Raw genomic sequence first — 23,997 nt, 5'->3', positions numbered from 1 at the left:
CTTTCCGTTGTTGACAGTTGAATCTCCGCGCAAACGGGCTGGATTGCCCCGCGCTTCGTCTAAAGCAGCATACTCTCATAAAACCACTACTCTAACCTAGCTAACGCGAACACAGAACCTAACTACTTGTTCCGGCCTGCAAATTGTTTGTCACGGTTTGTCGAAAGCGAGTTTCTTTTCCGCCGAGACCTATCTTCTTGCTGCATACTCTCCAAATATAGTAACATTGGAAGCGTGCAGCCATGAGCGGGGTGCTGACCTGCACAATAGCGCCGACGTCGATGCGTTCAGAAGTTGACAGCGCGTTCCCGTCCACCTCATATTGCTACGATATTGATAAGACATGGACGTCCAACATTCAGGGCTTGCCGGAGCGGTGTCGCTCGATGCCGCCGGCTGTGCGGCATTGGGCACCTGAACACAAATGGGTCAACTTTTGCGGGCACAAGGTGCGACACGGACCAGAGGCCTACATTTGAGGCATATACGTGCTTGAGGCCGGGTAGGCGTAAAGGGCGATTCCGGTCGGGCGCTGCCGACAGCTGCTGGCAGCGCCCGTTGCACAACACCCTTCCCGCGCAACCTGCACACGCCCGCCCGGCCTTTCCCGCCAAACACAGCTCGCGTCGCCCCTGGGTGTTGCCGCGGGCCCACTACTATCATCTGAGTGGGTTGCGCTGGCCGCTGATCGCGGCTACGACTGCCTGACCTACAAGACCATTCGCTCACATGCGCACGCCGGCCACGGCCTGCCCAATGTCATGTTCCTGTCGGTGGAGGAGGAGCAGCAACTAGAGGTGCGCGCCAATCAAGGAGTTAATCGGGGATGACAAACTATGTCCAATTTAGAGTTTACCGAGACCCAGACCCAGAGCCGGGCGCCGAGTTCTCGTGTCAGGCTGCGGGTGCCGGCACGGTCGCACCAGGACGCAGTTCGCCGCCAGGGCCGCGGCCAGCGCCATCCAGTGCCGCACGAGCCACTCGACGGGGCGTGTACCGCCTGTAGTCCCCCTACCTGCTCATCAGCACCCCCGCCTCAACCTTCGATCGGCATACCGGCTCTCCCCTTTATCCCGCCCTCCCCGCCCCGCAGGCCACCGGCCTCAGCTGCCAGCAGCCGCTCAACGCACGTGCGCCCTACCCGCCCGGCGTGCCGCTGGCTTCACCCGCCGCCGCCACTGCGGCAGCCGTCGCCACCGCCAAGGCCGCGGCCGCGACCGGCGCCTGCCTTTCCTCCAGCTCCCTCTCCCTCAGCACCTCCTGCTCAACACCCATCAGCCCGCTGGCCATCACCAACAGCTTCGGCATGCCCAGCCAGGGTCCGGAGCAACTGGCGCGGGACATCCCGGCGGCGGCGGCGGCGCTGCGGCCCGGACAGATGATGGTGGTGTCGGTGACAGGTGCGTGGGCGGGGGCGTCGGATGAAGGGAGGAGGAAGGGAGGGAGGGCTAGGGTTTGACACGGGGGGAGGAGGGCATGGGGGTGGGATGCGCGCAAAGCCGGCGGGCCTTAGCCGGTGGTCGTTGTTGTACTTGTGATCGATACTGTAGAATGGTCCATGTGCGGAGGCTGCAGGCAGGGGTGGCGCTCTCTTCTACAACATTTCTCTCCACGCTAATACACATACGCTCATGCACTCAGGCACTCCTGGCCGGCCTGGGCTGACCTTTACTCAGGACCTGGTGGCGGCGGCGGCGGTGGCGGTGGACGCGGGGGCCACCTGCCTGGAGGTGGGAGGAGGCGGAGGCGGGGGGCGTCATGACAGGGCTTTGCGGGCAGGTCCAGTCCAGCCCGGCCGCCACGTCCTGAATCTCATGTCCCCGGACCTGCTCAACCACAATCATGCTAAATCCACACACACCCACACTCTCACACACTCTCGCACGCCGTACTGGAAACGCACGCACACAGGTGAACTTAAGCTGCCCCAACGTGGGCCGCTCCCACGTGGCGCTGTACGCGGACGGCCCCGCGGTGGAGGCCACAGTGCGGGACCTCAGGCTGGCACTGCAGCAGAGGGCGGACGCCGCAGCCGCAGCCGCTACTGCGGACGGCGCGGCGGCTCAGCCGCGGTGTGGCGGCGTTGTGCCGCCCATCGCGCTCAAGGTGGGCGCCTACCCGGACGCCGACAGCCTGAGGCGGGTGGCGCAGTGCGCGGCGGCGGCGGGCGCGGCGGCCCTGTCAGGTGCGGGGGTAGGTCCCGGGGTGTGCCCAAGCCCAACGAATGAGGGGCTGCGGTGACCGTTCCCAGGAGCTGAACAAAAAAGGGCTGAGAGGGGCAGGTGGCGAAGTCACGGAGGGCTGTGGTTGCGGCCATGAGCCTATGCCACACATGGGGGCAGAGGGTTGCCAGCGTGGAAAGCACAGCCCTCTGTCTGACCCACGCGCACGGGGCACCCCGCACACGTCGGCTCGCAGGCATCAACGGTCTGAGCCGGCGCGTGGAGCTGCCGGCGGCTCTGGGCGGCGGGCCGGCTCTGGGTGCGGACCGCCCCACCAGTGGCGTGTGTGGCGACCCCATCCGGGCGGCGGGGCTGGACTTCGTGGCGAGCGCGCGGCAGGTGCGACCGGGCCCTGTGGCACCTGCCTAGTGCACAGCTCAGGAACTTGGCGTGGGTTGCACGCGGCGCGTGGGAGGGCTGGAGCAGGGCTGATGCGGGTTGCGCTGCACCCCGTGTGAGCGAATCCCAGGCGGCACGTGTGTCTGGTAGTGCAAAGCACACGCACCCACCCACCCCGCTCTTTGTTGGGAGCAGTGAAGACAACCCACCCACCCACCCACCCCATGATCCACATGGACGCGATGGGCGCAGGTGATCGCGGCGGGCTCTCTGCCGCTGCAGGTCATTGGTGTGGGCGGCGTCACGCGGGTGAGACAGCCGGGCGGTGCGGTCCGGAGCGCGCGAGATGTCGGCGATGGGGAGCTGGGGGGAGGGGGGCGGCCTGTTGGCTACCATGTAGAATTGCATGTAGGGCGGCCGGGGCCGAAGAGGGACGAGGAGAGAGGGCCAACACCGTGCGTGCGACATGTGCAAGCAAACTGTGTGTTTCAGAGAGTACAAGGGAAGAAAACACGTATGTGTGTGTGTGTGTGTGTGTGTGTGTGTGTGTGTGTGTGTGTGTGTCGGTGCGTATGAAGCCAAGGTCAGGGTTCAACAGTGTTCTCGCATGCGGACAATGCGTCTGACCTGCAATGTGCGTGTCACCCGTGTTGCAGGCGGAGCACGCAATGCATTACCTGCAGGCGGGAGCTGACATTGTGCAGGTACGCAAGTGTGTGTGGGTGCGTGTGTGAAAGTGGACCGCTTCCGCTGCAACTGCTCCATCTCCCCCTTTGCTGTCTTCTGAGAGAGCGCGCCCCCGACATACCACAGACCGCCACCGGTTTCATGTGGTGCCCCGATCTGGGACTCGACTTCCAGCGCTTGTGGCGGCAGGCAGGCTACTGCGTGCCGGTGGTGGATGGCCGCGGCGGCCGGCAGTAGCTGCGGCGGCTGTTTCGGCGGCTGTTTCGGCGGCTGTTGCGGTAGGGGGTTGAGGCGGCTGCTGCGTACGGTGTGTGGCGGCTGGCAGTGCTGGGTGCATGTGCGAGCGGGCAGTGCAACAGCCTATGTGTGTGAGATGCAGGCGAGCGAGGGGTGATGACGTGACAGGGGCGTGTGGCTGTAACGCTACGTCTGCGAATCCTCGTGTGGAGCTTACGCCGCCTGTCGCTGTCCCAAAAGGCCGGAAGAAATTGAAAGTACGGCGGCGGATCGCATATTAAGACCTGGAGTTACGAGTTATGAGCAAGCGGTTGCACCGCTCTTATGGGCCTATCAAGAGCGCAGCCTACCGTACACAGCAATCGTGTCGGCGGTATGGGCGTTGTGGCCATTGTATTAAGCGTGGCAAGTTGGGTTGTGGCGATCGTATTGGGAGTGGCAAGGGATGTAATGTCCATGAGGTGCTGACCGTGGGTGCACGGCAGGGTGCTGACGAAGGCCGCGAGGCCGTTTGACTCTGCGGTGCATGCCTGATGCCTCTTTCTGCGGAGCTGGCCGGGCGGGCCGACGCACGCGGGCGGCGCGGTGCTGCGTCCAGACCCACGGTTCAGAGGCTGTCCCGAAGCCTGGCCCAACAAGGGGTGTCAGCTTTGTACAGCTGGAAAATGGGCTGAGCCCCATGTAGCGCAAGGGGATGTGACGATGGGCACCGGCGACATGAACAGCACCCTTGCAAGCCCATCCAGCGGGACTGGCCACTATGCCAACGCCGTGCCGAGGCACCGACATGCCCTGTCCCCGCCACGCCACGCCACCTTACCCACGCCACTTCACGGTCCATGATATCCCAAATGCACCTCACCCACATCCCACTCAAGCACCGCAAACGGCTAGCCGGGCTCGGGCGCGGGATCCCGGGCCGCGACACATTTAAGGCTCGGGGACGCATGGTTTGGCTGTTGCAAACAATTTCGACATTCTTGCCCCAAGACGCTTGTCATCGACATGTTTTGATACATTTAGGGGCCGAGAGATATACTCGCGGACTGAAGAAAGTCAAGATGTCCATGGACTCATGAGGTCGCTTCTCGCTCCGGCCGAGTTTTCCCTGCCGTCTATTTTTCTACAATAGGGAATAGCAATTAATAATACGTGGCACTCGCGGTTTGTGCCAGTATGGTACTTTTTGTCGACAGGGGTGTTCCTGGGGGGCTTCGCCCCCCCTGGATCGCTTCGCTCAGGGGGCTCAGCCCAAAAAGCATGGGTGCAGTGCAGGCTAGGCTGGAGGGATGCCATAGCCAGCTGGAGGGATGCCATAGCCATAGTAGTACCGCTGTACCGGCATGTTATCCGAAACTCAGATGTCAGCTGAAGTGGGACGCACGCGCATCTGCAACTGCGCGTCAAGACCGTGCACTTACGCGAGGAGCCAGCATGGCGCTCCCCAATTTGATTTTGAGTCCGTTGCAGTACACCCTACTGCGGCACAGCACTCAAGCACGTGCGCTCATCGGGGTAAGGCGGCTCTCACAGCCACATATTCGAACCTACTCGACGACTCGATTCGCTTGGCGCAATGAAGCGCCAAGATAAATATACAGGATTCCACCTCCATACACCGCGCCCCACATCATCACCCCCTGCCGCTGCTGCTGCTGCTGTTGCCATCCCCTGGACCACACGCTGCTGCCTTACGCTGCTGCCTTACAGCACACGGCATTGCAAGTGCCGTACAGGCATTGCTACCTAAGCGGTCAACGATCAAACCCACGCGTGAGGTGAACTTGCAGCCGCGAGCAACCTCCGGCACCCTTAGCCTCTCTACCGTGACGAGATTATGCTGATAACCCCACAGGGCCACATGCACGTTGACTCGCTAAAGCACCGGAGCACTTGCTGCAGTCAGGGCCTCTCCAGCACAAGAGCAAGGAAGCCGTGCACGCACACCCTTACACGGGCGCCCAGCACAACAGCCGTCCCCTTACCACGAGCGATTAGCTATAGCGCAAACACTGCCCACACAGTGGTGCCCGCGACCACTGTAAGCGTGGGCTGACTCCACTCGATGGCCACCTTCTGCGCCGCCTCTGCAGCCGATGGCTAGCCAAACCGCCTGACCAGCGATGGCTGGAGCCATTTCTACCGGCACTGGCCGCCAGATGTCCAGGACGGTCCCGGCTAGGTGTTGTGTCGTACTCAGCATCATATGATACATAATCAAAGCAACAAGAAAGCACACTGCAGCGTACCGCATGCTCCGCTTGAACACAGATATAGCACCAAACGCAAGGGCGAGGCCGGAGGGCCAACATGCACGCCTACTGGACAGCAGTAACCGACTCAACCCACGCTGACACCACATCAGCAAACATATCATGCCGTCGCTGCAACCAACTTTCGGGCTTAGTAAAGCAAACCAACACCTGAAATCTAGCCCCTGGCCTTGGCACACGTCAGCGCCTGCACTGCATTCGACGGTTCCGCCCTGCGCACACACGAGGCACATCGCTCGCTGGATTGTGCTCGGCCTTGATGCTTCTGCAGCAACTCGGCCCATTCTTTGTGGCACAGCTATTATTGCGTAACACATCACCGGAAATCGCTCCCCAACACACGAATTGTAGTTGGAGCCACCCAGTGCTTCGACGGCCCGAGACACCCGAAGCCTGCATAAGACCGCGTCTTCAGACCATGGTGTCGTGGCCCTTTATGCCCGTCATCAGAACCCTAATGAAAGGACACTGAGTAAGCTTGGCTCGCCCTCACACTGACGTACGCAGATTACAAGAGCCATGACGTGGCCCTCACACGTATGCGGTGTGCTGCTGCGGTATCCACGAGCCGCCAACATCTCGGGCCCTACGGAGCCATGAAGCCCATTAATGATTATGCATGTGCGCCATTCAGTGCTTCGCGCAATACACACACAGGCACACACTCCAACCATAAAACGTGCGATCCCCTATCCATGAGCATCATCCCTAATGTGAACTTCTTGCTTGGACCAGGTTGGTGCACTGTGAATGTGTTTCGCCCTGCTCTGCCCTTCCTATGCGCCCCAAAGCATCCACAATGCAGCATGTGCGTGGCGTGGTCGGCATGATGCATGCACTATTTCCTTTGATAATGATTAAGTCTCAACCAAGTTGCTACCTGCGGGCCGCTTGTGACGCTCGTTCGTCTTTAGCTAGGTCGAGGACCTGCCATGCATTCGGATTATGCCACGGTAGCCCGCTACGCGCGGGGCATGCAGACAAATAGAATATGAATAGAGACTGGCCGGATAGGTGTGCGCGCGCACGCTGCATGCATATGCCTCGCATCAAGCGCCTTCCATACATTCCAAGGTCCGCGGCTTTGCAAACGAGCAATCTCGTCTGACATGGAGCCCAGCGCGTTTATTATACCTACATACCCTTGGCATGGCGAGCTTCCCACGAGCGCCAGTGGTGCCGCTGCCTTGAGGTAAGCGCCCCTACCAGAGGCCTTAAATGCCGGCGCCGTCGTCCAAGGCCGCATCCCGGTGCGCGATGCAGGGCCCGGCCCCTGCCGGGCTGGCAATCACCACGGCGCCGATGCCCCCAGCCAGTGCCTTCACCTGCGCCGCAGCGTCCTCCGTGACCGCCGCTGCAGCTTGCGTGGAGGCCGCAAGGGCAGGCTCGGCGCTGCCCTCGCTCACGCCCGCATCAAATTTCATCGCCAGGCCCTCAACATCCAAGCTCCTCCTAACCCTGACGGCCGGCGTCGCACCACGCCCAGCTGCTGCTGCTGCTGCTTGCTGCCTCTCCTGCGGCAGCGCTGCTTCCCCTTGCGCCAAACTCTGCTGCGGCCGTTGCTGCCGCGGCTGCTGCAGGCGCAGCCCAAACGCACGGGTAGCGCCCAAGTCACCTTCAGCCGGGTTGACGCCAGGCGCATTGCTCGCCGAGTTGCCACCGCTCACGGTCGTGAAGCAATTTGCGGGCGTGGCAGTCGACAAGGAGCTCGACGCAGACGGCGATGTCTTTTCGCCCGTGATTGGGGTGACTGTGGGGCTTGCGGACGAGGTTGCAACCGCACTGCCGTGCCCGGCGGCACCGGAAGCGGACGGGCACGAAGGGTCCGCCGAGAGGCCACGCGCGTGATGGCTCGTGGCGCGGCTGTTGTGGTGATGGTGGTGCAAGTCGAAATGCGGAGCTGCGGAGGCCGCGGCCGCAGCTGAGGCGGTGGGTGGTGGCGGCAGCGAGGATGGTGGCAGGATGTTGTAGCTGGAGCCATCCAGTGCCTTGCACACCTGTTGTACATTAGTAATCGTTGGAGCGAGTGCCGGTGTGCATGAGTAATCGTTGGAGCGCGTGTAAGTGCTGGCGAGTACTGGAAAGCCGTCTTGCAAGTCTAGCTTCCCGTGGCGCCACGGCACGACCATGGCAGGGCGCACGCAGCCACCGACGTTACAAGCAACCCGCGGTTGCTAGCGCACCCTCTCAAGCTGGTGCATCCCTGCCCCGCCCCGCCCCAAACGTGCCTGTGCCGCGTCTGCAAAGGTCTGCGCGGTGTTGCAGGTGAGGCTCGAGTCGTCCAAACAGCCGCCCATGGAGCAGTCGGCGGCGTAATGAGAGCTGGAGCAGTCAGCGGGTGCACTCTGCGACGCCGCGGCGGCTGCCGCCGCGGCCGCACCGCGCGCCCCCATCACCGCGGCCGCACCGCGCGCCCCCATCACCGCGGCTGCAGCCGCAGCCGCAGCCGGAGCCGTGACGATGGCGCCACCAGCCAGCGCTGCCGTTGCCGCTGCAGACCGGCCGTACGGGTTGCCATGCGCGGCGTGAGACTGAGCGGGCCCGGCTGCTGGCGCTGCGGTAGCCGCGGCAGGGCTGCCCCCGGCGGCCCGACCGCCGTCGCCGTCGCCGCCACGCGCTGCACCGTCCGGCACTGCTACGGCAGCGCCGCCCATACCCACAAGCCCGGGCGCCGCTGGGCCGCCGCTCGAGGCTACTAGCGTGGGGATGGCGCTGCCGCCTGCCGCCGGGCCGAATGCCGGGGCGCTGGGCGTCAGGCTCAAGGCGGAGCCGGCGGCGGGCAGCGTGAGGCACTTGGCGAAGAGCTGCAGCGGCGAGGGGTGCAGCTCCTGGTTTACGATGCCGCTGCTGCCGTGGTCCAAGGCGCCGCTGTAGGCGCCGCTGTTGCTGTTCATGGTGGCAGCCCGGGGCGAGCGAGGCTGGCGGTGGCCCTGCCCCTGCCCCTGGCGCAAGTTGACCAGGCCGCTGCTGACTCCGATTGCCGCGCCCTTGGCGATGCTGCCACCACCGGTCCCGGGGGAGTGGTCATGCTGACGCCCCCCGGCGACTGCGACTGCCGCCGCTGACGCGCCTGGCGTGCCGCCGGCGCCTGCGGCGCCGGAAGTTGCGGCGGATGCCGAGGATGCCGTAGAGGGCTCCGGGTGGGAGCAGATGTGTCGCACGAGGCGCTGCAGTGCGGGCACGATGCGCGAGAAGGGCGGCCGCGCGGCTGGGTCGTGCTGGCAGCAGGTCTCCGCCAGGCGGCGCAGCAGGCGGTAGGTGTCCTCCGGCCAGTCCAGTTCGAGAGAGCCCTCCACGATACCCACCAGCATCTGTACACGGGCCCAGAACAACACGCACGCGCGCGGCCGGCGGTACTTAAGATTAAACATGTGAAGGGGTACCCAGGACGTGTGCGTGTGGGTGTGGTCATGACACAGCCTTGAGACACAGAGCATCTCTAGGTGGTCGTGCGCCGGCCCCACCACCCGAGGGCCCTCACCTGCGCCGGCCTGAGGCTGGTGTAGTGCCAGTAGGGCGCCTTGCCGCAACACATGAAGTACAGGCACATGCCAAAGCTCCTGCATGGGGAAGAGAAGATGTTAACAACACACTCCTGGCCGTAGGGACGCGCGCCAACCAAGCGAGGAAGCCGCAAAATCGGCGCCAAGGACGCCCCGACCTCGGCCCCACCCACCAGACGTCGCTCCTCTTTGTGGGACCATACTCCGGCACCTCTGCGCGTAGCAACATGAGTTTTACACAGCCGCATGGGCGCGCTTAGTTGGCTTGGGACTGCGAACGCACACGCTGTGGCTGTCAAGTGCCAATGACAGTGTCAGCGTCTCGCCCACAAACCCCTGGCCACCTTGCTGGCCCTCCCACCTGGCGCCAGATATGCCAAAGAGCCCCAGCCGCGCTCCTTGGCTGCAGCGCCCAGGATGGGCACCTCGCCGCCGTTCTCGCCCGCCGCTGCGTTGACCACCCTGTGAGAGGAGCCCTGCGGATTCGCCGGAGGGGAAAGCGCAGGTGACTGGGTGAGGAGGAGGTTCAGGGGCGGGACGCGCCGCCAGTGCGGCGCAACGACAGGCACGGCCAGTGCCGCATTGGTGACAGGGCACCGGAACACGGAGGAGCCGGCACGCAGCGCGGCGGGCGGGGCCACCGCGAACAACCATCACCATCACCATCACCATCACCATCACCATCACCATCACACACACACGCACACACACTCCAACTGTCTACGCACCCAGCCCTTCCATTTTCCAGCCTCTGTGCCTCACCTCGACCTTGGATGCCATCCCAAAGTCCGCCACCTTGGCTGTGTAGCCGCGGGCGTCGCGCTCGCGCTCCGCCGCCGCCAGTGCCGCCGCCGCCGCCGCGCCGCCCGACAGGCCTGCCAGCACGCGGCCACCGCCGCCATTGAGCGTGAGGCTGGCCGCATTGGACTGCAGCAATACGTTGCTGGGCTTGAGGTCGCCTGCAGGGCGCACGGAAGCGGCGCAGTCCTCAGAGCAATGCCGCAGTGACTCTGCTGGAGCTACACCAGGTGAAGCGCTGCGTGGACGCTGCACGGCAACCCAGCAATGCGGCAGCCGCCAGCGCACCAGCGCCAACGCACCACAGCCTCAAACGCACCCCCCCCCCCCGCGACCCCAGGCTGCACCTCCTGCTCCCCACGCACCGTGCACGATGTCCAGGCTGTGAAGGTGGCACATGCCCTGCGCCACCTCCAGCGCCGTGCGCAGCAGCGCCAACAGGTCACCCGCCGCCGCCGCCGAGCGCACGGCGCGATAGGGCTGCTGCTGCGCCTTCGTCAGCAGCGTACCCTGGTCGCACATCTGGCGGGGAACAAGGGCGCGGGACACAAGGCGGCGGACAAGGGCGGGAGAGGGAGGCGAACACACGGTGAGCGAGGGCGCTGGATTGGCGGTCGCGGGCCGAAAACGAGTGAGGCAGGCGAACTCCTTCCAAGCAAAAAAACCATTGACGCTGCCCTTCGCAACGGACAGGCGGCCCAGCCCAGTCCGGACCGGGACCGGGACCGGGCCTGGGGCTGGAACTGGAACCGAAATCAGGAACGGGATCCAGAACCGAAACCAGGACCGGGACCACCCCTTCCCTGCACTTGGCTCGCCAGCCACCCACCTCCATGACCACCAGCGTGCAGTACCGGCCCGGAAGCGCGCCCGTCGCCGCCAGCACCTGCCACAGCTCATACGTGCCCGCGCCGCCGCCGCCTCCACCATGGCCGCCGTGGCCGCCCTCGTCGTGACCGCCGTTCAGCCCCAGCAGCAGGTCACTGAGCGTTAGCGTGGTGCGGCTCTGGCCGGCGTGCGCCGCGCTGCCCAAGCCCACCAGCGACAGGCTGCGGTGCTCCAGCGTGCCGTAGGAGGCCTGGCCGCCGCTGGCGGACGTGGCGCCCGCCGGCGTGCCGCGGGCGAGGCTGCAGGAGCGGCGGCGGCCGGTGCCGGCGGACGCGACCCGCGACTGCGTGCCGGTGGTTGATTCGGTGGCGGTCATGGCCGCGGTGGCGGACAGGCGAGTGAAGGCGCTGGCGGAAGTCAGCGCGGCGGCCAAGGCGGAGGCCGAGGCGCCGCCGGCACCACCGGCGTCCTCGGCAGCGCCAGCAAGCTGCGCCGCCGCGCCGATGATTACTGCGCCGGCGGCGCCGGCGTTGGCAGTTGCTGAGTGTGACATCAACACCGCGCTCGCAAACGGCGTTGTTCGAAGAGCGCGGCTGGAACCGCCGCCGCCGCCGCGGCCGCTGCTGGCTGGCACGCCGAAGCTGCCGGCTCCGGCGCCGCCACCTCGCTGCTGCGATGGCGTCAGCGTGCCCGGCTGCTGGTGCTGGATTTGTTGCTGCAGCCGAGCCAGCTCGGCAGCGCCGCGAGCTAGGAGGTGGGAGTGCCGCAGCGAGGAGGAGCGTGAGCCGGCGGTCGTGTTGATGCCTGCTCCCGCGGCGCCGCCAGCAATGCCGTTCTCAGTTGTCGCCGCCGCCGCCGCCTCCGCGACGCTGGCGTCAGCGCCAGTCTGCACTAGCACACGCCCCAGGCGAGCCCGCGGCCCGCCGCTGGGACTCGAGTGCAGGGTAGCGTCGGCGTCAGCTGAAATCCTGCCCACGCCGCCGCCCATTGACCCGCTCGTACTGTGGACGTGCTGAGCGGTGGCGCCATCCGCGTCGCGGTCCCGCGAGCCGTGCGACATGCGCGAGGCCACGGACCCCGCCTCCTGCCCCACCGCCTCCACCAGCGGCTGCAGCTGGTGCTGCGACAGCACGTTGCGCGTTTGGCTGCTGGGGGTGTTGGTGTTGGAGGCGGGCTGCTCCGGCAGGCAGTGCTCCTGCGGCCACGCCGCCGCCGCTGGCTGCGGCAGCAGCTCCGCGTACGGCACCCCGCCGCCGGTTCCAGCTGGCGACGCAGTCGCCGAGGCGGCAAGCATCGCCGACGCGGGCGACATACCCGTGGCGCTGGCGCCCCGCATGGACGATGCGGCAGCCGCGGCGATGCTGGGCGCGGCGACCCCAGCCGCGCCGTGGCGGTTGCTGAAGCCGGCGGTGGGCGTCACTGCCTGCGAAGTGCTGGTATTGCCGGCGGCGGAGGCGACGTCCAGGTCCAAGTGCATCAGCGCGGCGGCCGAGGACGCCGGCGTCAACCCGTGGCCCTGGTCCGGAGAGCTGTGAAGAGGAGGATGGGGAACAAGGCGCGGGAGAGTTAATCAGCCCCGAGGCCCTGGAACGTCTGTGGCGAGCAGGCTGCAGGCGGTAAGGGACTGACATGCGGCGCTGCACTGGTGAATGGTGCAACTCCGCCTGCAGGCTTCAGCAATGCGCCAGCTATGCGAGTACCCAGCGCCCTGGCCCCACAGGCGGTAGCCCCGAACGCACCGCGGCGTGATGTCTTGCTCCGTGATGTAGCCCGAGAACGAGGCGAAGCACTGCACCGTATGCGGGTGCGAGGCCACCCGCCCCAGGATCGCCTCCCGCATGCTCTCGCGCACCTGCCAAGATTACGACGCACCGCATGAGGGACAGCAGTGACCAGGTGACGGCACGACAGCGCCCAGTCGGCAGACTGCGATGTGCGCGGGCTTGCAGCCAGAGTCTCAAACGCGCCAAGCCGCCCACCCACCTCGTCTGCCGTCCGGCTGACAATTATCTTCACGGCCACAGGCGTGCCGCGCCACAGCCCCGAATACACACGGCCCCCCGTGCCACTTCCCAGCCACGTCAGCTGCGTCAGCTCCCCATGCAGCGGTTGCAGGCTGTGCAGCTGCGTGAAGGCAGCCGCGGCCGCGACGGCAGCCGTGGCTGCGGCCGAGAGCGCATCCTGAGAGGGCCACGACGGCACAGCGTAAGGCAAAGGTCCAATGCGGGAGCGGGAGTGGACTCCGCGACACGACACAGCACGACGAGGCCACGCAGGCCAGCCGCCAGGGGCAACGGGGTTCTGTTGTGTAAATCGCTGAGACATTAGCACGCACGCAACGCCCGCACAACTTACAGGATGAGCAGCCTGCAGACCCTTGTCAAGCGGTGCTTCAACCTCTTGTGAACCAGACGAGCCCTGATTGGGTGGACCCAAAGATAGCTGTGCCGTGCCAGCAATGCGCGCCTGACCTTGCAGCCGAGACTCAGGCGCTCCGCTTGCAGTGTCTGCAAGGACTGTGACTGCAGCCTCCGACTTCACATGCCTTTTTGAGCTGCCCTCAGGGCTCAGCAGACTTGAAGGCCCGTTCTGAGCGCTCTTTATGCTGGCGGTAGAATCGCCAGCTTTCCAGCACTGGAACCACCAAGAACACCATCCCGACATTCTTGTCAGGCTAGGCTAGGCTTCCAGTGCTGGCAAACTGATACTTCGAGGCATCATTATTCAGTAATAACGTTCTGCAAAGATTCAAGGTCTGTATAGAATAAATGAATGCACTTTTGCAGCAAAGTCGTGACGTCGCGACAGTACTATGCATAGTATCGCGCTGTGTCCTGAGACTCTTTATAAAAAGTAGCAGTGTCGTTCGATGATGGATCACGCGATGGCAAGTCTGTCCCCCGTGTGAGTGTGTGATGGGACAGGGTTCAAGGCAGGTTGGCGAGGTCCCGTAGGGTGCAGCTGATGCCCAGACCCTTAAGCAGACGGCAAACAGTTTGCAGTGGCAGAGCAGAAATGCATGGCTGGTCGAACGCCGGCGTTACTGTCCCCCGTGTGAGTGTGTGACCCCCCCCCCCCCGCCTGCCCCCGCCCGCTCTGCTCGCCCCGACCTGCGCCCCGGAGCATTGCAACACCGCAATCAGCATCCATGGAGCAGAAAGCCATACAGATATAAATAGCTACTTTTTTGGGCTGAGCCCCCCCAGCGAAGCGTTCCAGGGGAGGGGCGAAACATAGCATACTGGCGCAAACGGCGACTGCTACGTATTAGTATTTGTTAATGCCTATTGCATGTAAATAGGTGGCAGGGAAAATTCGGGCGGAGCGAGAAGTGCCTTCGCGGTCCATGGTCAATTGACTTTCGCGAGGTCGCGAGGAAAGCATCCGGTGCCCGCTGATATGCAGTATCTAAGGCAAAATATGTTGGCGGCAAGCAAAGCGGGGAAGTATATCGAAAGTTTTGAGCGACTTGCTGAGCCATGCCTGCTAACGCGCCGGAATGCCGAGAAGCCCCGAGGTCGCCCCCGCCCCGCGCCCAGCCCTTTGAGCGTGGGGCGCCGGGGAGGTGTTGAGTATGGGAGGAGGCGAAAGAAATGCTTGGGGTGTTTGGGAGCGTGACAAGGCACGCATGCGTGGCGCGGGAAATCCCGCACGTCCCCAACCCGAGTATGGAGGCTCTGACGGGGCGTTACACGCCTATTAGCTCCCAAGCGTACGGGGGCTCAGCCCATTTTCCAGCTGTACAAAGCTGACACCCCTTGTTCTGGCCATATCATGTGTATCGCCGCACACTTTGCCGAAGTGTAACGAGCACAAGCTTGTACTCAGCGTCTGGCTTTAGCAGCGGCGGTACCGAGCGGTCGGGGGCTGTGTGTCTGTCTGGTGCTATCGCCTGGCCGGGCGTGCGGAGCGTGAGGAATGCGTGCCAGCAAACTACCAGCCTGCCAGCAAGTCAGCGATGTCCGGGTATAGTAAGTCCGGCGTTGTATCTTGCCTTGATGCTCAAACTGAATGTTGGGGTCTGGGAATGCGCTGCGCACTACGCCACTACGGGACATCGCCGCCCTACCTTGTGTATAAACCAGAAGAGAAGTGGCCGCTGCCGGGCAGGGGAGCCCGTGCTGCCGGGCGTGTAAAGTGGGCTTGTAACCTTCCTCACGGGAAGGGAACTGCAACTGGAATTGACGTGCGTTGCGGAACTAATGCGTACGTAGACCAGAGCGGAAGGCGCCTGGCACGTAGCCGAGGCAGCCGCGGGGGCGGTGGCATGTAGCCAAGGCGGCCGCGGGGGCGGCGGCGCGGAACCAGGGCGGCCGCGGGGGCGGCGGCGCGGCGCCAGGGCGGCCGCGGGGCGGCGGTACGTAGCCAACGCGCACTGGAACTGAAGCCAGATAGAGGGCTTCCCCGACGCCAATCAGTTATCCCGTGACTCCCTCACACTTTCAGGACCTGCGTGTATATACTAACCACCTTCGTATGCTATTTCGGCCCTCGCGGTGATGGGGCAGGTGATGGCGCGGTGTGGGCGGGACGTGAGTGCCGCGCCGCCTTTCGCTACCAGGGGCAGGGGGGGGGTAGGAAACAAAGTGCCAGACCCCATGCCCCGAAATCCCCCGGGACCCCCCTTGAGGGGACGACCGACCCCCTGACGGACAAAACCTTGTTGTTCAGGGGTTAAAACCCCTCCATTTAATACCAAAGTGGTGTCAATCGACTCCTCTTGACGAGCACTATCACTCCGTGTCATCAACGATCCTGTTCTGAGGCTTCGGTCACCGGGATCCTATCCATGGAAATCCCCTCGACCCAGACCACCCCGCGCTCAACTCTCTGCCGCGTTACGAATGGACAACGTGCATCGGCAGCCTTGTTAGACGTGAACTCGTGCGCATCAGCGCTTCAGAGCCCAGCTGTGTCAGTGCGCATGTGTTGAATGTGGAGACATGTCCCGACATGTCCACGCCCGGACGCGCAACTTAGCCCTCCCACGCTTTGTATGTGCTTATTACGTCATAACGTGCACATATGAGCCTCGTAATGCAGCATTTGGCCTCTAGTTCTGCTTGTGGGGCGCTTCCCAAAATCCGCCAGGATGGGCTCCCGAAACCCGACGGACCCCCAGGGACGAGGACCGACCCCCCAACTTTGGCGGCCCAGAACTTCCTCACCAGACACCCCCTTAAAAAACTAAAAGTAGGTGCATAATGCTCTCCTAAAGCTCTGTAATTTTGAGCATGGGGTAAGAATCTGAGCTTTCTACCCCCCCCCCTGCCAGGGGTGCCCTTGGGCGCAAGTGTTGGGTACACTCCTCCACTCTTCTCTTCAAAGCAGCGCCTTGACGCACGCTCAAGCCTTTATAGACTGCGTCTACGCTTGACCTTCGCAGCGGGGGCCGTTCAAAGTTTGGCACACGGTCAGCCAGGGGCCGGACGCCCGCGCCGCATGAGCGTGCACGGACGCAAGCTCAGACCGATTAGGCATCACACACCCAGCCCTTTGGCTTTCGACGCGCTAGTGACGAGGCATGGGACGCATGGTTGAACCTAGCGGGACGCGGCTGGACACACGGCGAGCGGTGCCTGTGCGAACCGGCCCCAGCTGTGTCCGGCAGATGAGGTAGTTTCGAAACCTTCGGCCGCAGACATCGCACCAACATGGCGTGACGGCACAGCCCACTTTGCCCCTTGAGAGGGAGAGCCACCTTTCTTGTAACACCTAGCTCCAGTAAGTTAAGTAAGTGGTCGTATGCATCACTTTCACCGGCTTTCACGCACGGTCACGCACAGCCGAGCGTAACGTGCAAACCTCTGAACGTGAGCTACATTTATCCGTCGCCGCTGCCAAGCAAATATGTGCAGTCAACAGTGATGTAAGCCTAGTCGTTGTGTTCGGTGTGCGGGAGAAGGCGCCCCGCAACACGCGAAGGTGGCTTCCAGCTGGGCTTCGAGGTGGTACGACACACCTGCTGGGCGGCGTTCACCGGCGTTCACAGGTGTCCTTCGGATGCATTTACCCTCGGAGTATCATCCAAAAAGCCCTCAAGGTTCAGATTTCTTTCGCCTGCAAGGCGGAATACGGAGTCGGCCATGAATGCAGGCTGCGGAGCCACTCATGCCAAGCCAGCTGAGGTAATGTCAACACGTTTGCAAGCACACGCAGACATAAGCATTGCTGCCAGTGTCTTTGAAGTTGTCATTGTTTACAAACACTTCGACGTGTTCAACTCAGCATTGCAGCTCCGCATTCGGCTCTTACGCTGCTCCTCCCCGCCAAGGATAATGCCCCAAACAGTGTTCTGAGATTAAATACAATGCACTGAGCAGGCTTAGGTAGGCCCGGCAGCCGGAGACAATACAATGGGTCAAGCCGTGAGCTGCACCAGCAAAGGCGCGCTTCTACTGGTGGCAGCTGCGAATGGAGACCTTGTCACAGCGCAAGAGGTGAGGATTCAGAGAGCCTGGCCTTGCGCAGCGCTGGCCGCATGCTGACACAAGTTTGCCCCCCTGCCGGTTTAGCTACTGGGAAAGCACCCAAAGGCAGCCTCGTACTATAACTTCAAGGACAGGAGCTCTCCGCTGCTTCAAGCGGCAGGTACGCGCGTTGCCGCGAACCTTTGGGACTGGGACGCTTTCGCGTAAAGCCCCGTTCCTGCACAACCAAGATGCATAGGCACAAAGCTTCGCTCTTCTTGCCGCTTGCAGCGAGGGGCCATTTCGAGCTGGTTCAGCTCATCCTGGAGACCGCGGTCATGACGGAAGGCCCCGAGCGGGCCAAGCGGAACTGCATCGACCATGCAAACTCAAAGCGCCAGACTGCGCTCATGGTGGCTTGCAAGCACGGGTGCGTTTATTAGGCAAAGCGCAGTCCTGCGAGCGAAACGTTCGTTGCGGGACGAGGCCTCGCCTGAGCAGCGCACGGCCATTAAATCTTGAGCTGCGCGTTGGAGACTCCTCAGGCATAGTGCTCGTTGTTCCAGGGGAAGGTCAGTCCAGACCCAAGTCCGACTTGCTCCGTGTGCGGCTCACCCACTCCCAGGCACCCTGACTGCGTCGAGTACCTGGTGACCAACGGCGGCGACCCGCTGTTGACGGACGAGCGTCGGCACAACACGTGCCTCCACTTTGCGGCACTGTACGGGCACAGCGAGTGCGTGCACAAGCTGCTGGGGAGCCGGGCGGCGTACAGGGTGCAGGTGTGTGCCGGGGTCGGTTGGAAAAGCCACAAGCCGAAGATGGCCGAAGAAAGGGAGCCCACTGAACGCTGTGCACAACGCATCTGGTAGGACCCACGGCCATGTCCTTCCTTATCAGTAACAAGCGTGCGTTCTGCCTACGTTGCAAGGGATCGCGTGTGGTTGCGTTTGTGCGCAAATGGCTGTGCTGGTGTGTGTGCAGGGGCGCCAAGTGCCGGTGGCACAGATCCCATGCGTGGATGACGGCACCACCACCAAGTTCATCGACCGGCACAACGGCTGGGGCCTCAGCGCCCTCCACATCGCTGTGTTCCAGGGCAGCGTCAGCACAGGTGGGCTGGTGGTGGTGGGCGAAGCGCCAAGTGGGCCACTAATGCAAAGGGCATGGCAGCGCTGGCGTCTGGTGTGGGATTCGGCGGGAGTACGCGGCGGAGAAGCGCCATGCGGTAGCAGCTGAGCTGCCGTGCGTTAGGTATGCGCCCAGGGTCTGACTGCAGACCTGCGTACTCCCGCCCATGGGTTCCCCCGCAGTCCGCGCGATGCTGCGCCACGGCGCGGACCTGGAGAGCGTTATCTGCGCCAGCAAGGTGGAGAACAGCCCCATCCGCTGCGCGGTGGGCTCTAACGCGCTGCACATCGCGGCGCTCACCGGCAACATCATCATGGCCAAACTCATCCTGGAGCAGCAGGTGGGGCGAGTGGCAGGGAAAATGGTGGGGCGTGGGGTTCTGCGCGCGCGTGTGTGGCCATTGGAACGGCACTATGGAACGGCCACGGGAAGGTGGCGTGCGCAGGCAAACCTCCAGCCGTCAGCTGCCCATTTACCTACAACCCCTTTTATAAACCGCCGCCGCTGCTGTCGAAACCGGCGCCCTCAACGACAGGAGACGTTCCCGGGTCTGGAGCTGCGCAGCCGCACCAACGCCGCGGGACTTAAGCCGGGTGACTACGCGCAGTCGGCGCGCAACCCGGTGCTCATCCACCTGCTGGACGAGCGCCTGCCGGTGACGCTGCTGCGCCAGATCTGGATGAACTACTCGCTGGAGCAGAGCCTGCCGCCGCGCCACCAGACGCTGGGTAAGGCGGTGTGTGTACGGGCGCTGGGTACGGACGCTGGGGTGCTTGGCAAGCAACGCGAAGCAGTGGATAGGAGCTGAGGCACCGCTTGCTGCGCGCCCCATTACACCGCTCCTGACGCCTGCCATATGACGTATTGCCAATGCGCAGGGTCTATGCTGCAGAAGCTGAAGCTGATGTTCAACCTGGAGCTCATTTCTATCCAGCGCAACATCACCTACCTAGCCGCGCAGGCACAGGCGCAGCAGCAGGCGGCGCAGCAGCCAGGGGTGCAGGCGTTGGAAGCTGCCAACGCCGCGGCCACGCCTGCAAAGCCTTCTGCAGCGGCGCCAGCGACGCCGGCATTGAGCGCGTCACCGGGTACCGGTGCAGACGCAGCAGCAACGGCTTCGGCCACGTCCGGCGCAGACGCTTCGGCTCCGGGCGCTCCCGGAGGGGCACCAACGCCGGCGGTGGCGGCTGCGCCGGCAACAGCTACTGCCGGCGCGGGCGGCGCAGCGTCGGCCAACGCCGCTGCCTCGCCTGCGGCCGCAAGCATGGCCGCCACCCCGGCCACGGCTAGCCCGGCGCCCAAGCAGGCGCACCACCACCACCACCACCGGGGGGCGGGCGGCGGCGCCGGCATGGAGCCTGCCAACATGCGGCTGCTGTGGGCTCGGCGGCAGGATGAGATCACGCAGCTGCTGGCCACCGTCACGGCACTGCATGACAGCCTCAAGCAGCTGTGCAGGCGCGACGACCCCGGCGGCGAGGAGGTGAGCAGAACGGGCAGGGAGCCACGACAGCGGGTCGAGTGTTTTCTGGCTCAGCGCTTGGGCAGACTTGTTACGGCTCTTTTGCGCGGTCGTACACGGGGCTGCTGTGACGTGGTCATGCGCTGTTGTCTGTGCGGTGCCTTTTTCGCTCACCACCGCTTAACCCCCCTACCACTGTTCCCACTGGACGTCGGCACTTCTGGTGATTTTATACTCCGTTCCCCTGAACTGCTACGCCCCGCTACCGCCTTCCGCCCGCCCGCCCGCCAGGATGCCGCCGGCGGCCCCAGCCGCGCCGACCGCGCTGCCACCTACGAGGCGGTGCTGGACTTCATCCTGTCCACCCTCATCACACCACGCACCGTGTCCGCCATCCTGCACGCCGCCAAGAAGCTGGTGTCCGCCTCCGTCACCGGCTCCGCCGCGCTGGCGGCTGGCGGCGCGCCGCCCGAGCTGCCGCCCGCCGACTCGGACTCGCAGCACGGGCTGGCGCTGCTGAGCACCGCGCTGCGCGCCGTGGAGACATGCCTGCAGGTGAGGCGCAGTGGGGTGGGGTGGAGGGAGCGGACTGCGCCGAGCGCTGCTGGCGGGTATCACAGATGCTTCGGCTACGAAGATGCTGCGGAAGTTGCATTTTTCTGCGTGCAGAACTCCTGACGCGCATGTTCGCACGCCGAATGCAGGCTGCTGTCTTCTTGACAAGCCCCGCGGCGCTGGAGCAGCAACCGCAACAGCAGCAGCCGGCTGGGAGTCGGCCCGGTGTGACCGACGCGGCTGCTGACGGCGCTGTCACAAGCTCAATTGTTGTTGCTGGCGCTTCGGCGGCCGAGACGGCAGCAGCCACTGATGCGGCCGCTCCGTCGGGGACACCAGCCGCGTCAACTGTAACACCAGCGCCAGCAGATCTCATGCCAACAGCTGCGGTGCCGAGCCACGCCTCAGCCACGCTTGTGTCAAACTCCCTGGCGTCATTCGCCCCAGCGAGTGCGTCCGGCGGCGCGGCGTCCACAGGGCCAGGGGCAGCAGTTGCAAGCCTTGCCAGCGGTGCCGTATCGTCGCCGCGCGCTGCCGCAATTGCGGCCGCGGCAGCTGGCGCTGTGTCGGTACTCACAGGTGGCGTGCCGCTGACGACCGGCCACGCCTCGCTGCTCATGCCGGCAGCGGCGGCGGCCGGCGCCGGCCGGCCGGGCCCAGGCCCCGGCTTCGTGACGGTGGATGGCATCTCGCCCAACTCAACCTTTGCCACGCACTGGTCTGCGCACCTGCACACCCTCATCGCGCAGCTGCAGTGGGATATCGGCGTGCAGCGCCACCGCCGCCGCAGGGCGCACGCCGCGGCCGCCGCGGCGCGCAGCGCAGCCGCTGCGGCCGCAGTCGTTGCCGCCACCGCGAACGCGACGGCGCCCAATGCAACCGGCGCCAGTGCGGCCGCGTCTGCGCAGGGTGCAACTGCCACAGTGCCCGCTGCAGCAACGGTGCCGGCTGCAGGAGCCGATACGGCAGCGGCTGCGGGTGCCGGGGCGGTTGCGGCGTCTACGCCAGCTGCTCCGGCCGCGCTACCGGAGGTCCGCGTTGTCCGTGCGCCGGCGCCGCTCACGGCAGCCTTACCGCCCGGCAACGCTGCGGATGCAGCCGCAGACACGGCGGCCGCCACTGCGCCGGCAGCCCACCTGCTGCGCGCCATCAGCTCCCGGCGCGGCGACGCCGTGCAGGACGTCGTCACCTCGCAGACCGGCGGCGGCGCAAGTGCTGTGGTGGCGACGGCCGTGTCCGGCAGTGACTCGGGCGTTTCTACGCCAGTGGCCGGCCGTGGCGCGGCCGCCGCGGCGGCTGCAGCGGCTGTCGTCGCGGCTGCAGCGGCGGCAGTTGACGGCGCGTTGCCAGCGCAGTCCGAGGCGGCTGCTGGGGGACCGCAGGTGGCTACCGTGACGGGTGCCGTGATCACAGGCGGCGTCATTCGCACGGACGAGATTATTCCGCTGGTGTCTGGTATGTTCCCGCATCCGCGGGCAGCCGCAGGCGCTGCCGGCGCGGGCGCAGCAGCAACAGCGACAACAGCCAGCGCCACCGCTCCTGAGCCGTCCGCGGCGTCCACAGCTACAGCAGCTCCGGTCGCTGCTGTTGCAGCGGGCAGCAAGCGCGGCGCAGCGGCAACACCGTCCAAAGACGCCGGTGCCCGCGGCAAAGACGGCGGCGCCGGCGGCGGCGCCGAAGCTGGCGGCCTGGACGGCCCAGATGACACGCCGGGCGTCAGCGACAGCGGCTCGGAATGGAGCGACGACGACCGCAACGTGTGCAGCATCTGTATGGACCTGCCGGTGGCGGTGCTGGTGGCGGGCTGCCAGCATGGGCTGTGTGTGCAGTGCGCCTTCCAGCTGTGTGTCAAGGGCCGCGAGCTGCCGTCCTGTCCCTTCTGCCGCCAAAAGATTGGCGGCTTCGAGGCCAAGGAGGTGGTCGCGGCGGCGGCAGCTGCGGCAGGCGCGGCGGCGGGCACCGCCAACGCTGGTGGCGCTGCAACGCGGGCTGGTGCGGCGGGTGGTACCAGACGGTAGGGGTTGCATGACGCCTCCGACTATCTGGTATGTATTTTTTTGCTGGCAGCCACAACAGTATGGTGTGGCGCACACATGTGGTTCTTAGGTGTGAGCTTAGGACAGGCCACACTGCCGAATACCACACTGCCGAATAGTGGCAATCTAAAGAGTTCGCTTCTTAACGCCAGGAGTTGATACACGAAATGGTCCGTGATTAATGGTTGGTCTTATGATTGCATGCGCATCGTCGCGGGCACCCCAATGTGGGCGTGGACAAGGAACGGAAATGTGAGCATGACAGGCGACCTGCCCTGTCAGCAGATTCGGGCATCTATGGATGCTTTTAGTCAGTATGGGATTGCTACTAACGGCATATTGTTTCCTCGATCGGCTGCTAGTGTGCGGTGCTGGTATCCGTGCTGAGCCGACTGCATCTACATGGGTTCATTGCGGATTCCCCATCGTTCGGGGCGTTGAGAATCCAGGCGTGGCCATGTGCGAACTTCACGCTGAAAGCCACATGTGACGTGTGTATTGTGTTGGGTGTTTTTGTTTGGTCGAAAACCTGCTGCGACCATTGGATGAAAGACGCAATGGCAGGACGCTGCGATGCTGTTGCGGTGGGACACAGATGAGTGACGCGCGTTGCCACGACAACAGCGCGAGCGTGTGTGATGAGGCAATTGTTGGTACTGAAGTATTTAGTGAGACGTTGCATTTGAGCAGTGATGGCCGCCAACGAGCGTGTGTGCGCGTTAACGAGCATAGCCGCACATCAAGCAGGAGCAGGATGCATTTGGGCGAGGCCTTGAGTTGACAGCGTCGGGCTACATAGACCATAACGGGCGCTGGGATGTGGCAACTTGGAGAATGGGCACGGGGGCATTGCACAATACCAGGGCTGCATTGTTGAGCAGCTAGCTCCTGCACACGAGGGAGCACTGTATGTAACATAAGAGTGAGCTGAGAGGTCACCGCTCACATATATTGCTTGCTTGGGACCTTGGGTCTGACGTCCTGAACGTCCAGTAAGCACTCAGCATATGTACCGCTTGCCGCATGTGCTGGCCGAAGCGGCAATGCCTCCGAGCTCTGGCTCCGATGGCCCAAGGGTCTGAGACTCTGAGTGATAAGCACTACCCGGGAGTGCAGCACAGCAGGGCGCCTCGGTCTATCGGTCGCCATCCCTGTGAACGCCTTGATCAGCAGCTTCAGCGATCTGGCCGGGGCGCAGAGGCCCCATCCCCAGGGCTTGCATCTTCCCGGGGTGGGCCGCCGCCGCTGGCGAGAAGGGCCCTAACCGCGCTCTCGCGACTGTCGCGCACAGCGTCCAGGGGCCCAAAACTTGCCGCTCCCCGAAGATGCAAGCCCTGCATCCCCATGGCTGAGCTTCCTATACCTGTCCCTAACTGTCTTCCGTAGACTGTCACGTCCACCCCGCCCCGCCCCGTCCACCCCGCCCAGCCCGCCCGAGTCAGCGTGCATGGCGTGTAGAAACGTTCTATGCTGCGTGTATTTTGGGCCCGGACCTGCCGACTTGCTGAGACACCCA

The 23,997-nt window shown here is 64.2% G+C and overlaps 3 protein-coding genes across 3 annotated transcripts; 2 read left to right on the top strand and 1 right to left on the bottom strand.

Moving 5' to 3' along the window:
* Window positions 1–93: 93 nt before the first annotated feature.
* On the top strand, window positions 94–3,948 carry CHLRE_06g287750v5 (uncharacterized protein). The gene is made up of 9 exons (XM_043063369.1): window positions 94–449; window positions 621–797; window positions 1,094–1,400; window positions 1,642–1,730; window positions 1,912–2,185; window positions 2,419–2,561; window positions 2,814–2,870; window positions 3,218–3,265; window positions 3,375–3,948. Exons 1-9 carry the CDS (start codon window positions 387–389, stop codon window positions 3,483–3,485), a joined length of 1,269 nt encoding a protein of 422 aa, XP_042924075.1. The 5' UTR covers window positions 94–386; the 3' UTR covers window positions 3,486–3,948.
* Window positions 3,949–4,888: 940 nt separating this feature from the next.
* Window positions 4,889–13,763, bottom strand: CHLRE_06g287700v5 (uncharacterized protein). The gene is made up of 11 exons (XM_001695322.2): window positions 13,243–13,763; window positions 12,871–13,068; window positions 12,627–12,739; window positions 10,889–12,416; window positions 10,425–10,581; window positions 10,024–10,220; window positions 9,623–9,737; window positions 9,435–9,474; window positions 9,240–9,318; window positions 7,987–9,069; window positions 4,889–7,755 (listed from the first exon to the last, which is right to left on the bottom strand). Exons 1-11 carry the CDS (start codon window positions 13,549–13,551, stop codon window positions 6,973–6,975), a joined length of 4,602 nt encoding a protein of 1,533 aa, XP_001695374.2. The 5' UTR covers window positions 13,552–13,763; the 3' UTR covers window positions 4,889–6,972.
* A 3,200-nt stretch (window positions 13,764–16,963) lies between these two features.
* On the top strand, window positions 16,964–23,408 carry CHLRE_06g287650v5 (uncharacterized protein). Its single transcript, XM_043063368.1, has 10 exons — window positions 16,964–17,327; window positions 17,403–17,478; window positions 17,589–17,727; window positions 17,923–18,079; window positions 18,282–18,411; window positions 18,611–18,768; window positions 18,964–19,156; window positions 19,307–19,911; window positions 20,182–20,445; window positions 20,595–23,408. The coding sequence occupies exons 1-10, from the start codon at window positions 17,244–17,246 to the stop codon at window positions 22,461–22,463; spliced, it is 3,675 nt and encodes a 1,224-aa protein (XP_042924074.1). The 5' UTR covers window positions 16,964–17,243; the 3' UTR covers window positions 22,464–23,408.
* The last annotated feature ends 589 nt before the right edge of the window (window positions 23,409–23,997 follow it).

Source organism: Chlamydomonas reinhardtii, chromosome 6 (assembly GCF_000002595.2).
Source record: "Chlamydomonas reinhardtii strain CC-503 cw92 mt+ chromosome 6, whole genome shotgun sequence".
Classification (NCBI taxonomy): Eukaryota; Viridiplantae; Chlorophyta; class Chlorophyceae; order Chlamydomonadales; family Chlamydomonadaceae; genus Chlamydomonas; species Chlamydomonas reinhardtii.
This window is presented reverse-complemented; position numbering and strand designations above follow the sequence as displayed.